This window comes from Ambystoma mexicanum, chromosome 8 (assembly GCF_040938575.1).
Source record: "Ambystoma mexicanum isolate Mex_15411 chromosome 8, UKY_AmexF1_1, whole genome shotgun sequence".
Taxonomy (NCBI): Eukaryota; Metazoa; Chordata; class Amphibia; order Caudata; family Ambystomatidae; genus Ambystoma; species Ambystoma mexicanum.
The window spans coordinates 902,423,901-902,441,399 of record NC_090929.1 but is presented as its reverse complement, the minus strand read 5'-3'; the positions used below and the strand labels follow the sequence as shown (position 1 = coordinate 902,441,399).

At 42.3% G+C, this 17,499-nt stretch overlaps 1 protein-coding gene across 1 annotated transcript in view; it reads right to left on the bottom strand.

Moving 5' to 3' along the window:
- Positions 1 to 10,053: 10,053 nt before the first annotated feature.
- The window catches only part of GPRIN2 (G protein regulated inducer of neurite outgrowth 2), a 266,681-nt gene continuing 259,235 nt past the window's right edge, over positions 10,054 to 17,499 (bottom strand). The window contains exon 2 of the mRNA XM_069610790.1: positions 10,054 to 16,244. Coding sequence (XP_069466891.1) covers positions 14,408 to 16,244 — 1,837 coding nt within the window. The 3' untranslated portion in view covers positions 10,054 to 14,407. The remainder of the gene's footprint in view (positions 16,245 to 17,499) is intronic.

Below are 17,499 nucleotides of genomic sequence, written 5' to 3'. Positions count from 1 at the left end.
CTGTGCTTCTTGTATTGTCTGGGAGTACTCCGACCATTTCTGTTGCAGGAGATGCATCTCCGCACTCTGCACATTTTGGGTCTGTATTGTCTGTTCTAGATCACATTCTATTTGCCTTATATGCCCCATTAATTTTTCATTCTCTAATTTTATGCTAGTCAGTTCCTGAAAACATGACTCACTGCTCTCCAGATCGGTCTTTAATTTGCACACTTCCTGGCATAGCGCCCAGCTTCTGGCATTCCTGGTCAAACTCTGCTTGGGAATGGACCTCTTTAATGATTAACTTGCTATTCTCCTCTTCCAATTGCTTGATCTGATTTTGTAAAGTGCACATATCGCGTAAGCAGTCTCTTGTTGACTCAATTTTTGTTGACTCTCTTTCAGGGAATCACCCCTTTCTTGGAACTCCTCTTTTAGTGCAGATAATTGGGACTCCTGCTCTGAATTATAACTCCTCCTTTAGTTGCTTGAGGAGGTTTCCCAATTCTGAATCAGAAAGTTGGCTCTATCGCATTTTCTCCCCTAAATGGGTTAACTTGCTGTTTCGATTTAAAAGCTCAGACTGATTTTTCACAGAGGTAACACTTTCCTGGTACCTTTCTTCCATGACTATCATATGGAAGTACATGTGTGCAGTGAGTTGGACCATTTTAATTTGTTAATCTTTGACGTTTTGTGTCATATTGAAGTCAGTCAGGGCTTGATGCAACAGGCCACTTGTCCTGCCACACATCCATATTTATAGGGGTCACCTCTTGCATCATTCTAGATTGCCAGGCTTCTTGGTTTTTTTCTGCCATTCCCCTCTAACGAATAATTTGGACAGAAGGTGCCGTTTAGCCTTATTAATTTCCACGGTGCTCATTATGAAAAGTGTTCTTTTGGTTATCTATGCAAGGGCAAAATCTCCACTGCTCCTGCCTGGTTTATGGTTACAATGTATTTTGTGGCACAGGCCTGATACTTAGGGTACATGTTTTTGGATGGTGCCTTTACAATGCAACCCAGCTTCCTAGCCACTAAAAGTAACACTACCTTCAACGGATTAGTCTGCTGTGTTGCACTGTCACGGGTGAAAACGCTTATCTCAATCCCGGCACAAGCCCCCACTTTGTCACGGTTTTATTACACGGTACACTCCAGCCAGGGACTCCTTCCCAGACAATGAATGTGGTGTACAATAAAGCACTTTTTATTTTTAATAACAACAAGTGCTTTTTCTTTGAGCAGGCCTCCAACCAGTCTCGCACCCAACCTCCACAAGCACCCTGTGTCAAAATGGACCAGGAATCAGGCCGGTGTGTATCAAGAAGATATTTATTAATTCATTATTTAATGCAAAAGGAAAACCAAACAATTTCACAGCCACCAATGTTGTGGTAACAAATGCACTAATCTCTAAAAAACAATTTGGTTAAGGTATCCTGTTACAATTCAAACAATCTTTAATGGCAACACAGAAAAATAACTATTTTACAAAGAGATAACAAAAATGGTTTAGCACTCCCCCCTGCAACACCCACCCCCAAAAATCAGCTAACTTGATTCCTTTGATTTGAAGGCAGTGGCAAGGAGTAGGAATAGAGAGAGGAAGTCGGGTTTTGGGGTAAAGCAAAGAAAGTGAAAATCCTGTTTATGGAGCAAACTGGCAGAATGGGATTTTGATTATTACTCTCAACTAGGGGACAGAATGACAGGAAATTTGTGTTGCTTACACTTGAGGAGATAGGGAAGCTTGGATAATACTAATCAGCACACCAGGCCAAAGTAGAAATAAAGTACGAAAATCGGCTTTGGGAGAAAGCAAATGCAAAAGGGAAACTTACAATGGCAAATGGAAATTCAGTTTACACTGGATTTACAATGACTGGCAGCTCAGGGAAGGGGTTTAGCTCAGTATAGGAAAATCGTTTTTCAATGACCAGGGCAGAGGAACATAACAGATGGACTTGTAGGCAAAAGGGATTGCTCGCAATGGGACTACGGTTTGGGGTTTTAATAGGACAGATGCAAATTGGAATTTGTGGGGTAATGCACACAATACACGGACAAACTCGGTTTTCAGTTACAAGGAGACTAAATCCTTTGGGGCAACACTTTAATGACTATAATAAAAGAAAGGCACCAGGGACAAGGTGGTTAATTTTGAATTTCAGCCAACTGGTACCGTGAAGTTCAATGGGGAAATCAATTGATTTACTTACAAATATGCTAAAGATTTACATAGCATATTTGCTTTGGTAAACCTCTCTGTCTAACATATACAGGCTAAACACAGATTCTTCTATGGGAAGGTGACTTGAATTACTCTAGCAATGTGGTGTTTTTAAATGGGGAATTATTGGGTGCAATGTTACAAATGGAAGGGCTTGTATAACTTAGGGCTGGGGTAATTTGCTACTTACACAGTAAGCCTTGGTTTGGGATTCTGGAAAGCCAGCTGGATCTCGGGGCACTCTGGACAGCTAGGCAAGGGGTCTGGTCACTGCACTCTCAAAGATGAAAGGGTACAGCTGCCTTCTCTCCGTCCTCCTTCTCCTGTCTCCCCGGATCTTTGTGTCTCTCCCGACTTAGTACAGTCCCCCTTATATAGCACAAATTACATCACTCACTTTACAATCTATGGGGGGAGTAGTCTAATTACACCTACTGCTCGGATAGGACAGTTTACCATTCCTCTCTCCGCCCCCTGGCAGGATTGGTTCAAGGGAAGAGATCACCATCTGTCTGGTTGCATTTATTACTATTCTTTGTTCTCTTGGCAATTTTGTTTTTTACAAAAACCAGTTATGTCTCCTAACTTCATAATTCTATTAGCCCCTGATATATGCATAAGATAAGTGGTTTTAATTGGTCATAGGGAATTAGGTAAGCCAATCGCCAACTCCGTATGGTGTAGCATGGCCCGGTGGCACATTTTTGTCCTTTTCACAAAAAGAATAACAGTTATAAATCTGCAATTCCAAAACAAAAGTTGATGGCTGGAAGGTTTAGAATAAATCATGACCTCTGGCATTGCTCTGGGCAAACCTCCAGACCATCGTTCTTCGCCTGCCAAGCCATTACAAAAGGAGAAAAACCATATACAAATCAGGCTTGGTCCCACCCCCAAAGGGGTAGTCCAGCCCGAACTGCTATGTCACATCCCTTTTGCACGAGACCACAAGCATCCCCAGACAGGTTTCAGCCTTGTTGGGCGTCAGTGAGTAGCAGCTTGGGTCTCTAGGCCCGGCAGGCAAGGGACCCACGTCTGGGCATACCATTCCCACTCGGGGTGACAATAGCAAAACAAAGGAGTTGATGGCTGGAAGGTTTAGAATAAATCTTGACCTCTGGCATTGCCCTGGGCAAACCTCAAGACCATCGTCGTTCTCCTGCCAAGCCATTACAAAAGGGGAAAACTCGTATACAAATAAGGATTGGTCCGACCCCCAAAGGGGTAGTCCAGCCCGAACTGCTAGGTCAAATCAAAATCTGCAATTGATCAAGCATGCTCATAATTTAATTTTCCATCTTCCCACCCATTGTCATATTTGTCCCATTTTTAGATCAGCCAGAAAACCGTTCTGTCCATTTTAGTCTCCAAAACCCTAGAAAAATGCACACTCTCTTTAAAACCACCTGGAAATTACATAAAAACATAGCTTAAAACGAAATTATTTCTCATTCTAATTGCAGCGAAAGATGCCTAAAAATGAAATCGGTGCTTTAATGTCAATCTGGAGGATCTGTCTCCCTCTGTGGGAGGGGCGCTACATCGCCCACAGCCGGTGACCAGAGATTTGTATGCCCCCTTTGATGTTGTCTGTTTGTTCTTGGTAGTGGGTGCAGGAAGGAGCGCACACCTAGTCAGGCTTTAGCCACACTTGCTTTCTTTGAAAATCCTTGAGCCCTTGCCTTCAACTCTGGTAGAGCAGGGAATTATGACACCCTCAGTAACATCACATTTGACTGTGGGATGGTTCACTGGTATGTGCGACTTCCAGTGGCAAACAGGGCTTTTCATTGTGAAGTTTCCTGCCTTAGCCCAAACTGTTTTTCGGTTATTCTGTGCCTCTTTAAAAGGTGACTGAAGTCTTGTGGGTGGAAACATAATGTACATTGCTTTAGTCAACCCCCGCCAGATGAGTTATTTTTCTTTTTCACACGTGTGCAAGCAGTTTTTTTCGTTTAATGTTTGGAATCCTGTTTTGTATGTCACAGGATTCTTTCATTTCTCCTTTTTGAGCAAGTTTGCATTTGCTGTTGGTCCATTGACAATGAGGTGTAGGACCCCTTGCACACAGTTCTCTGATTTGACATGAACAAAAGAAAAAGCCAAGGCTTTTTTCGTTTGCAGTGTTTCAAGGGCTGCTGTTCAAGTGAAATGGAAAGCAAAAGCCATGTCTGGTTGTGGTGTGGATATTCTTGCCCCTCGTGTGAATTAAAAGTAAAACAAGCCCGTTTTTTTTCCATGCAGTGTATAACTTCTTGTCATTCAAGTGAAATAAAAGCAATGCAGGGCTGCTTTTTGATGCAGTGCATAACTTCTTGTCATTTAGGTGAATTCAAAGCAAAGCACGGGCGTTTTTTGGTGGCAGTGTTTAAATGCGGTTTTTCAGGTGAAAGGGATTTCTGTTTAGGGCCTTTAAATGCACCCCATAGTGTACTCGGACACAAAAGGCCATGATCAATAAGCCGCTAAAAATTAAAAAGGGTATTAACGCACCATGAAGGCACAGTCTTGTTCCTCTAAAGGTTGTCCACGAATCAATATCTAGTACCATGCAATCTAAACCCAAGTTCAGTTTCAGGAGTATATCAGAAGAACAACGCTGTATTATCCTAGCTAAACTTAAGCCTACCTCTTGAAAAGGAGACCAGTTTCCAGACACGGCCATTAAGGCCTGTTCGAAGCTCCTTAACCAAGATAGTTAATGCTTCCTTTAAAGAAGGTAATAGACTGAAGGGCTCTTGGATCACCCCTTTGCTGAAAAAATCTGACCTTGATCCCAAAAACACAACCAACTATCGGCCAATCTCCAACTCGCCCTTTATTCTAAAGATCATGGATAGGGTTGCTTATGAACAACTGACATGTTACATAAAAGATCACCAGATTCTGAACGATGGTCAATCAGGTTTTCGGTCAGGCTTCAGTACAGAGTCAGCACTCCTTGAATTAAAATCTAATATGATGACGAACATCAATGAGGACACAACAATGTTGTTGATGTCCTTCGATTTATCAGCAGCGTTCGACTTAGTGGAACATAGTCTCCTTTTGGATAGGCTACAGAATACTGCTAACGTTAGTGAACCTACTAAGAACTTGATGCAGTCCTTCTTGGGGATGAGAACTATTCGTGTCTATAGCAAGCAAGCAGAAGCAGAACCGGTTGCAGTCAGTTATGGTGTCCCACAAAGGACTGCACTCTCTCCAGTTTCATACAATCTTTTTACAGCCCCCTTCTTTCATATATTAGAAGAAAAACAGATTGGCTTCTTAAATTATGCAGACAATTCACAGTGCCTCATTTTCCCAACAGGGAATTATGAGAAGGATACCAAAGTAATGTCAGAGATATAAGACCTTATATGTGAGTTGATGGATAGGAACGGTATGGCTTTGAACCATGGTAAGGCAGAGCTCATGATAGTTGGATCTAGACATAGACTTGCTAAACTTGCTTCAGAGTATGATATGAATCTTTTTGCATTGCGGGATATGCTGCTCATGTAAATAGCCTGGTCTCAGCATCGGCATATTAAGCTGCACTCGCATATTCACCCATGCCCATCTCAAAAGGGTTGTGAAACCATTGCTAGAGTCGTTGTTTCCCCAAAAATTGATTACTGCGGCTCTCTCGTCATAGGAGTAAAAATTGCAACTAGTAAAACTCTAAGTCGTGCAGAATAGCATGATCAGAGCTATTATAGGTCTACGAAAGTACGCGCATGTGTCGGAGTGTAGAGGAGGTCCCAGACATGGCCTTCACCTCTCCCCCTCATTCGAGGTACCAGGAGCGTACTCGCCAAGTTATGTGACGTATGAAGAGCAAATGAACCTACAAAGAGCTGCACTGGGACTCTGCCCAGTATACATCAGAAGATCCATACCTGTTGAAGCACCCATAACCAGACACCCCTGGGCAGCAGGGTACTCTATCAGACAGCCATATCGGCCGCTGATACGGAACGAAGAGTACCTACATACGGTCCACGAAGAGACCCCAAAAGCCTTAATGGAAGGCCAGTGGAAATGACTCAAGGGCCTGAACAGACTCGTGAATGAACAAAAGCGGCTACCAAAGATAAGCACGCTAGTGTGAGTAACTACGAAATAAATGTAATGGACACAGAGAAGAGATGATGGTAAAACGTGAGGAAACAGTGCTACGTGACAAGATGGAAGCAACCGACCTGTTAAACGTGTGTAAATAGGCTTGAAACGCAAGATGCTAAGAAATCGATACTGCTTGCAATGCTTCGTAGAAGATAGAGTGGCAAGCGCCAACCATATATCTACCTCAATAAGTCACATTATACAAGTGCAACTCCATTTTGTAAAAGCAGAAATGTACCCAGGCGGCCAGAGGCCTGACAGGCCAAGTGTCGAAACCCAGCCAAAGGCAAGAGAAGGAGCGGAATCGAAACACAGAGCGGCTCATGCCTAGGAAATCGAGGTCAACCAGAGAAGGGGAGGAGAGCATCAGCTAACAAGACTCAAACTTCAGAGCATACCAGCCTGCCTCATGAAGGTCAAGATAAGGGGGGCCCATGCAGGTGGTGAGGCTGACAGAATTAAATGCACTAAAAGCTGGAAACTAAAGCAGATTCATGGTGAACTAACACGTGATCGACCAGGCGCGAAGAAGTACCATCGCTGATGTCATCCAGGACCCAAGGATGCCATAACTTTTCCTGATAAGAGACTACAGTTTCGAGGCGATCCTTAGCCAACTAATTGAAATATCGCCCTAAACCACCGATTGATGGAAGGGAGGCAGGGTGAAACTTGGGACACCAGGCACAGGGGTGTCTATTCTGCATGCTACTAATTAAAAGTGGAAATTTATGTCCAGGGGTGTAACCTGCCCAATCACAATGGGCCAAGTTATCTGGAGTCCTATAGATATTGTAACCAATAGAACGTTGTAGTTGTAGTGACGCCTATCACGCGTGATGTAGAGGGATGGGCGTAGATGCCCACCTGATAAGCGGTATCCAATCTGCATGCCCTATTATGATATACAGATATAACACCTATACTTAAGATTTCCATTTGTTTCTCTGTTTGATGTACTGGTCATTAAATGGACTTCCCTTTGTCAACTTACCGAGTCCTCATTATTGAGTCGTGTTGGAGTAAGTGAATCCTGCACCCCCTGTCCTCACATGGTGCAGCTATCTTGCATTACAAGTTCTAGAGGGTGAGCGCTGACCTATGGGCCCGTCAGCGATTTCCTCTCCCCCAGAACAGGAGATTAGAAGAAAGTTACATTGGCTACCTATTGCAGAGAGGATTGAGTTAAGGTTGCTCACCTTTACTGGCATATATAACCAATAGACTAAAAACCAAACCCGTGGTACGCACCCTGCATTCAAATAATGATAAAAAATCAAAAACCTCATTAGAGCTAGTTAAGCGATAAAATGGAATGCCCTGCCTTTAGACTTAAGAAATTGCTTGACCCTGGATGCGTTTAAGAATAAACTCAAAACACATCTATTTAAATAAAATGACCACTTTAGCTCTCACAATTGAATGGTTTGCCATTGATAGTATTGGGCGCACGTATGTCTCTGGGCCACTTTGGTTGCGCCTAACAAATAATTTAAAGTAAATGGGCCTTACTGCCGGGTCCTGGCAAGTGTCCCAATGGCCAATAAGTGTAATAATGAGAGTGCAGTGGGGACCTTCCAGTCACAGACACTACTACGACAAAATTATTCAGACAAAAAAAAAAGATCTGTTTGTAAAGAGCTGTGGATATTGTCAAATTTAGTGATGGATCCTGAAGGAGGGAGATTAAGATCTCCTATTCCAAGTGGCTTAGATCCCATAAATATCAGAAAGAATGCGAAAAGTGGTGTGATCTGGTGTTGACTGCTACTAATAATGAAACTAATATTCGGGCAGATTTTCAACGGCCAAGGTTCTCTCACGTTCGATCTTAACGGTGTCCCCGAGTTAGATTGGATTACTTCTATTACATCCATTTTGGGTCACTCACAGCTGAGAATGACGTTTGTCCCCAGGGAAATAGGGCATTGGCTTTATGTGAAAAATCTGCAGGAGGCTCATGGAATAATTGGCGCTAGTAGATCCTCCCAAGCTCCAGGGCCGGATGGGCCCTGCAATTTAACCCCTAAGGCAGAAATCTCCCTTTGGGTAGGGGTCCTCCACCATTTGTTTAGCTACATCTCTAGTACACAAGTGCTCCCCTGTTCCTGGCATGACAGCATCTTGGTTCCAGGCTACAAGAAGGGTGCCCGAACTGATCAGCGCAACTACCTCATGTTGGGTGTTTCGTCCAAATTCTTTGCGCGTATCTTGTTGGATGAGCTGACCTCCAGGGTAGAGAATAACCTTACTCACTGGAACCAGACCGGTTTAAGAAAGGACTGCTCAACATCTGTCAACATACTGGCACTCTCAACTATTGTAGAACAGGCACAGATGATCCGCAAGTGACCTATGCACGCTGCGTTTGTGGATCATAGTGCTGCCTTCGACATGGTGGACCGTGCCAGGTTGTGGGGGAAGCTAGATGGTTGAGGGATTCCTTATGGCCTATTAAAGATGATTATGCTTCTGCATGCCGAGACCAGAGTCAAAATAAGGTTGGAAGAAGATATGGGAACATCAGCTTGCATTTCAATGAAGTTAGGTCTGAATCAGGGTTGTCTCCTGGCTCCGATCATCTTCAACCTATATCTCTCGGACTCTGATGTTATACTGGAGACTCACACATGCTGATAGCAACACTCTGAGGGGGGGGATCATGTTTAATGGCATCGCCACTAAGGCAGTCTTCGTGAAGTATTCAATGCTGGGAAAGATGCAGAGTTTGGTTATCAGTGGGCTGGGAGTGCTTGGGAGGGTTTATTGATGCAAGGTGGCAATGAATTTAAGAATGTCATGAGGAGGAACTAGTCTCACTCAAACATGAGCAAATGAGTCACCTTGGCCGCTAAATCTACAGCTGATGGCTTCTTCCCGTATATGCGTGAAAGGGAGTGGATCCCCACTTACATATGCAAGTTCCTGGGGAATGCTATTGTGTGGGACTACCTTTGTCTCAAATTTAATGCAGTGAATACCCTTGAAATTGTTGATCTGTGGTCCAAAATCCACAGGAGGAGGATAGATGCGGTCAGCTTCGTGGTAATGACGAGGTGGAGACAGCACAGCATCTTCTGTACAACTGCAATGCACTCACTGAGTAACGCAGAAAGGCCCTTAGGTCATCAGGGTTGGACCCTTTGCCTGGTTGGTCTGTGGGGCCTATTTATGTCTGGTACCAATGAGGGACTTATTGTTTTTCTCACTAAATTGTGGAGAGAGGTATATGGCATAATTCAAATGCTGGAAGATTTAATTGTACTGAAATTGTGTTCCTCTGATGTTTTGGCATTATGTTGACTAGGATATGTTTTCTTAGGCAGGCATTTGTGTTTTATTATTTGATCATGATGTAATGTGCCAAAAGTTATTTAACTGTATGATACAAATAAAACAAATTAAAAAATCATGACTTTAGATTATGGCCTTCCCAAGCTATAGGTGAGCCAGTGGTACAGAGGCCTTTGGACTGCCCTTTTGTGAATACATGAATTCGGTATTGCGAGTTCAATTAAAGCACGTTCAGATCCAAGCACTATCCCAATCCTGGACTTACTGTGAAAGCATTTTATTGGTTAACCATTAGAGAAAGTTTTCCAAGTTTGCACAAAAAAAACAAATAAGTCATGTGGAAGTCATGTATGTTTTGTTACCAATTTCCATTCATGTTCCTCAGACCTACAAAGAAATCAGAATTTTATTTAATTGAAATCACAATCAACTCAGAACTTCCTATGCAAGTTTAATTAAAAATGTAGATACACTTAATTTCCTTTACAACATTAGACATTTGTAGTATATTTTCTCTTACAGTAATTATAAAACATTAGTTTAACAAAGAATTCTAAAAACAACGGGATTCATCATTTTTGGTGGCACACATTAAAAGTACAAGAAAGGGAAAGATTATTGAAGGGGGTTACTTCACTTAAAATGTAAAAAGAGTTGGGGGAATGGACTGCAACCACAATTGAACATCACATTACAGATATTTTCTCATCCTAGAAGTCCACACCTTTGACAAGCAAGGACACAGAGGATCCACTCAGCAGCTTTCTGTGTTTGAATTTTGCGTTTAAAGTTTCAATGATTGGACATTTGAGTTAATAGAGTTCATTGCGAAACATGAGGTAGCTGTAGAGATTGCTTTCGACACCTAATGGAGATGCAAACATACATATAATCATTTAAGATTTGCCCAAAAAAACGTAAACTGACAGGGGGGACTTTAAAATATAGGAATTAATGGAACCTTTTCTCGATTTAGTTTTTGTTAATAGGTTTTGTAAATATAAAATCATCTATTGAAAAGAAAAACAAATGATGTCTACTAGAAGTAGGAAAGTGCTCCTTTTCGAAGAAAACTGATTAAAAAAAGAATTGTACCAGAATTTCTTCTTCACTCAACCACTAAGACTGGAGGCAAACTGTTCAATAGCCTAACACATGATGTGCTGTGTGGGGTACAGATCTTAAATGAAAAACACACTTGCCTTGTATTTTATAAAGTAGTTTACTATCATACTTTTGATCTAGCAGTTTTACCCAAAGCCCTTCACGATTCCGTTTTGTATGCAATCCTTATTGATCAATCAAATTTGGATTTCGTTTCGTGGTCTTCAAAAGGGGTTTAAAGCAAGCACTAACCACCATACAGCTTCCAAAACCCATGACCTTTTAGTTTCCAAACTGGATGTGTGTTTCGCCCAACTGCTGCCCAAGCAAAACAAATATTGAGCTTGGAGTACAATTATGCACTTGTTCTTTCTTTAGCCGGCAGCAATTTCCACTTGATATTCACTGTATTTCCACTTTCACAGTTTTCTTTAACAAACCCATCGTCGATTAATTTTGTTTAATTATAGCACCATGTTAAATGTTCATAGGGTGCTGAAAATCTGAAAATTGCACTCATAGTGACCAACTGTGACAAAGAAAATCTTCTTTCAGATAGGCCAAAGTACATATTCGAGTTACCCGTGAGAGAAATTCGTATTGAAGGCTAAAATATTTTGCTGCTGGTTTAATTTTTAAAAATGTCAACCCTTACCATAGTTTGCCTTATTAAGGGGCAATAAAAGAAAGGACACTGGATTATAAATAAGAACACATCAAGTTCACGCCAGTAACAGATGTGTAGTAGACCGTGTGCTGTGCAATTGTTTAACTCACTTACATGGATCCTGTAATAAAAATGTGAAAAGTGGTTGCTAGTCGAGTTAAAATATTTATCAAGTTAACACGTTTTCAAACAAAACATGTGTGGAAAAACATGACAGACTTCCCTTGACACAATGTAAACAATTTCATGAAACCCGGGCCAGAAAAGCAGTACTATCTGCTAATCAAAATTCGTGAATTTTCAAGAATAACAGCTTTTCCTGGGGATCCTTTTTTTCGGGACAATGTGTGGCAAATGGTGTGCTTTAACAAACACCAGGCCGGCATCGTGGATGCAAACTAGGAGCTGCACAGTGAACGACGTTAGATAAATGGCCAACAATGTCCCACCGAGCAGGCTTGTCAGGCATTGCAGACTTGCCTAGAGGCCTGCCTGAGAAATGTATTTCATACAAAATGTGTTGCAGGGACCTACAATATTTTACTGCATAATTAATAGAGCAGAAGAAAGATCGGGTAGATTTCACGGCAATGTAGAAGTTTCAATATGGAGAGCCATGTTGCAAGGACACCAAACAACCTGCCCTTTTTCATGTTTAAGGATCTCACAGATGTCCCAAATAAAATAGTAAAAGAAATTTGACACAATGGACCATTGCATTGAGACACTTGATCCTCGGAGAATGGTATCTGATAGCTTGGCTAATTTGTTGGAAAATTAATGCATTGGGTCATCTGAAGGTGATTTCAGCGAATATCTTTTCATCATGTGGAGTGTCATACCTCGTGTAACCATCAACTAAGCTGTTTATTATTCATCTCTCAGATTAACACGCATCACTCTTATGGTGTGAAAGCTCACTTTCAAACCTAGGTCAGCAGCAAGAATGATCAAGGTTTATTTGCATTGGCCAGTTACGTTAGAAACAGTGTGAAGATGGAGGGACCACCAGTACCTAATGTTTAAACAGGGCTACAGTCAAACGCCTTTAGCTAGGCCCCACGTTAATTGCCAGTGTTCATAAATGGGACTTCAACTTACAGCCAGGTTGTGAACCCGTATTTATAATTTACCGGGTCTTTAAAACTGTGCATGATTGAATAGACTTATTTTGTCAACGTGATTTCATGTACCTTTGAATATTGCTCTTCTTTGAGTTTCAGGGAGCTAACTGATGGGGAGGGAGAGAGACAGAGGGAGAGAGACACAGGGAGAGAGGGAGAGAGACACGGGGAGAGAGAGCGAGAGAGCGTGTGTGATGTGGATACACGCATGGAAGTGTGGGTAGTCTAAGTGATGGTGACTTTATGGATGAGTGAGGAAGTAGGTGTGTTGGAGTTGCTGATCTATGGAGACGCTGTGGGTGCGTGACATCTAGATGTGCAAGGCATTGGCTGCAGTGCTACATCATGGCCAGTATGCGAATCGTGAGGGAGTGAATTAATGTATACCATAGTAAGGCATTGGACATTTAGCTCATTGTGTGGATGAGATACTGGCTGTGTTGCAAATCTTTGGAGAATGAAGCTCTAAACCAGGAAATAATAAATTATGAATGAGAGTGCAGTGAGCCAACAAATCCACAGCCTGAAATCAGAATGTCGTCCTTGGATGTGACAGCAATACCTTAACATCTATATATATATTTTTTAAATGCATTGCTGCAACTTTATACTCTACAGTCTTAAGGGCACATACCTCATATAAATCACTTAACTCAACTCATCCAGCGGAGCAATTACCATCGCCAAAGGGAAGTAGCCGGGTCTCAAAACGTTCCAGCCTGCTTACAGGAATGTATGAACCACTCACATCAATCAGCACAATTTGCTTTAAGCAAATCTATCTTACATTTTGGCCCTCCCTATTCACCAGGCACTGAATGTGCAACTCCTTTGTAAATGGCTACACAATTCTGGAGTGACCTTCATGAGTAACACAAATGGGCTTCTTAAAAAGCAGGAGTGCTTTTTCAGAACAAGTAACAAGGCAAGTACTTTCATTAATTACCATGCCCTTCAGGGCTAATTAAAAGATATGCAGTTTCAGCATGTAAGGTATTCTAGGTGTACAGAGAATCACAATCTGTTAATTGGGGAAATCACATTTGGAGATCTGGGTGGGTCTTGTAGCCGCACACTTGAATCAGTTTAAGAGCAAGTCCTGAAGTTCTCCCACAAACACGATCACATAATGTTCCAACGGCCATATCTTGTGTTTCTACTTCTTTCAGATAAAACGTAAAAACCAAACAGAAAAAATGTCGACCTTATCAGTCTTTAAGAGACACCGAAAATGTTGGGGATGAAAAAAGAAAAGGATGCATTGGCGAATCTTATGAGCAATCATAAGATTTTCCTGGGAGAAATTGGTCATTGATCCTTACTTTAGGTTGAATAGGTGGTAGGTTATAGTACAAACCACACTTTAAAAATGCAGGGCCGGAGACCCACTAAGGCCTCACTTGCGTGAATGGCTCACACAGGCCCTGACAATAAAACACTTAACTGGCTCAGGGCTAGTACAACATAAAGACGACTGACCAGGGAGAGTTATTTTGGGCAGACCCAAATTAACTTCTTGCCCAGCACTTCTTTAGAGCTAGTACAAGGCTGCCATATAATCACAGTTGTTAAAATGTGCACAAAATGTATTGTATCTTTATGAGAAAGACATTTTTTGGTATATGCACAGAAACTCCTGTAACCAGTGCTGCTTGTGTTTGGCAATGTGCTGTCAACTTTTAGAAAGCAACACAAAAACATCTTGGCAGGGCTTCTACCTGAAGGAACTTTGACAGTACACAATTTGGGGGGTCAACAAGTTACTATTGCGTTGCGCTCTGCGCAGCGCCCAATGGAGGACTTGACATCTTTGACAGCAGCAAAAGCAAACTCCTATTAACGCCTACCCCCCAAAGATATAAGCACACCTTGCAGCAGCTAAGAGTGTGCTCATTCTACTGCAGCACTAGAACGGGCACAGCAACTGGAGCGTCTCAGGGAATACATTATCGTCCGGAAGGACCTTCTCTTCTCCTCCTTGGACGAGTGCACGCCCATGTTTTTATGAGGGGAGCCTGGGGGATTTAAATGCTCTTCTATTTGTATCTCAAGGTGCTTTTGAATGGCTAAGCCAAGAACCTCAGGATCCACAGAAGCCCCATAAACCTCCCAAGTCATTCCTTCATCATCCCATCGTACTTCATGCACTGGGGTTGGGGAGTCCGGAAAGTCCAACTTCAAACTAACTTCTGGGAACACATGCGAGTGCCCACCACCGAAAGGACTTGGGCTGGTTGCAGCAGACTTCGTTTCCAGAGCTGCAATAGTTTGTACCTCTGCATCTTTATATTCATGCAAGGGCTTTAAAACCATAGTCAAATTGTCCATCGCAGTCATAGTCCATGTGTCTCTCGTCTTAGCACCAATTTCCACATTGAATCCTGTAATGGAAGTGCTCACTGGCAACCCAATTTGATTTTGTTCAAGGCTACTGGTGCCTGCCCTTTCTTTGCAGAGAAGTGGCACCTGTTCCCCAGGAGCACTTCCACATGTCATGAGCCTCTTGGCATCCAACCCAGACTCACTGATGGAGCACGCTAGCTTTGGAAAGGTTACCATATCTGAAACGGGAATAGGAAGACGATACCCAGAGGCAAGCTGTTCTCTCCCAGAAGGATTAACATAGGCAGACGCTAACCTCGGGGCAAGCTGAATAGCTGGAATGGGCAATGAATGACAGTAGGCGGCTACTGTATCATTCACCTTCATACACGTTTCGTTCCTGATGTGACAATGCATTGAACAGCTGTCATGTGTCGTTGCCACTGGGGAGAAGTGCACAGTACATGAATTATTATTGCAAGCAGTGCCACATATTAGACATCCAGTGGATTGGCTATTCGATACCCGGTTATCCTGATAAGTATTTCTAGGTTCTTGCTTTCTGACTGTGCTGTGGTGAAAAGTTCCAGGTGAGGTGTAAACTGTGATGTTGTGTTGAATAGCATCACTGGCAAAACTCACAGGGGAAGCATTTTGATCTCTTGCGGAAGTTATCAACTCAATCCGGTTCGGAACATTTTGGCTGTGCGTCAATTCATATGTGTAATTTTGGAAAGACAGGTCTCTAGCGGAAGTTTCATAGAGCCCATTAGTAGGACAAAAGTCTGAATAGGTGGCACTAGTTCTATGATGTATACCCGGACTGGAGTCATTGCACCCATACAAATATTCAGAGTGGCTTTTCTGAACAAGCATCTCTGTTGCCTCCAGAGGGTCAGCACTCTGGGTCTTATCGATCATGGGTTCTCCTTCTCCGAAAGAAGCAGATACATTCTCAGCAGTGCTACTTCGAATATGGATCCTTAGGTCTTTACCATCCCAAGATGTTGTGGCCCGGTCTACAGTCAGGAAATGATTCACAGCTTTAGCGGCCAACACCATATTTCCTCCTGGAAACTGACCACCTCTCATTTGGTTTCCACAAGAATTGTCCACAGTCTCATTGTGCACAGGAGACCGGAGGGAATCCCGCAAACATGGCACAAAGTTTTCAGGCGCTCGCGTTTGGCAAACTATGCTGCTGAGACTCTTCCGGAGCTCCTGTTTACTGGTCTGCGAGGCGTCAGAACCATACTGTCCACTGCACAACAAGTTGGATGAGCTCTTTGAGAGAGGATGGTAACTGTGCATTGAACTCATATGGCAAGGGCAATTCGTTGGGTCTTGGTAGGAAGGGGCTGATAGCCTGTGGCTCTTGGTTTCCATGATGAAAAATGACGAGGACCTGCGGAAAAAAAGAATATGATGTCAACGTTATAGGATAAACTACTTTATAACAAATATTCATTGAAAAACATCAGTAAATGGAGCCGAGAGGTTGAAAGTACTGGCCAAGCTGCTTAATATACAAGAACATTAATTGAAACGTTTCACAGGAAACCCATAATTTTAATAGCTATATTTAGTTGAATGCCACAAAAGGGGTACTGCATGACAATCTCAAATAGCTAAAGGTTTTTCAGATACTCTACGCAAATGTTTCCAATAAGGGTTGGGTTTTGTCAAATGTATGAGACAAAAACTTGTAAAAACTAAAGCAAATTTCAAACACGTATGCTGGTTGTTTTGCGATTTGAAAATGAGTCAAATGGCGGGCAAGGTTTTGTCAGCAGCATGTGGGAGGAAAGCAAAGACCAACGTCTGGGCGAAAGGCCTTTGTTGACAAGGGAGCTGGAGCACAGAGCGCAAAGAAGGTAAAATATTAGCACTGTCTTTAATTAGGCGAATGACCATACCCAAAATAGAGCCATTATGGGGTCAATCGGCACAGTCTTTTACCCAGACTTTGTCAATATAGGTCAATATCCGTGGGGAACAAAAGTCCTTGAAGACGTGTGTTCATGTTGGCACTTGATTGGATGAAACCAAATTCTCCAGTGCAGACTTATTCAAATAATTTTTCATTTATTCTTCCCACCTCAGATGTATAAACATTTTAAAAGTCAGTGACAATTTACCCCAGATGGACCGCATCTCCTAGGGTCATCAGTTTTAATACACTTCGGTATAGTGAGTTTGCAGGCTGTTTAGATCATGGCCGCTAGGCTGGGGCCCAGGAAATTCTTTGCTCATCTTTTCCATCTACACTTAATAACCTTCTCATGCAACCCACGACATGAAACCCTGGAAGCCATTTTCAAATCCTTAAGAGCATCAATCACTCCCAGAGTCAATCACACGCATAAAGTTAATCACATCCGATCCAATAATTTAAAAAACAATCTTGCTGAATGCCCCACAGCATGTTGGTTTTCTGAGGAGGTATCTGGAAACCTCTCCCACCTTCCTTAGCTGACGAATCCAGTCATTTCACTTTGAGAAAAACCAAAGACCAGTTGCCTACCTCTGTTGGAAAAGCTTAAATGGGAATTTAAACTAATCCGAAAGCATCTAGAGCACAGTTGGTTAAAAAAAAAAACTGTTTCTTCAGTTTCTTGTAAAGGGAAGAGATACCTTTAAATCTGTATTTGCTTTTTATT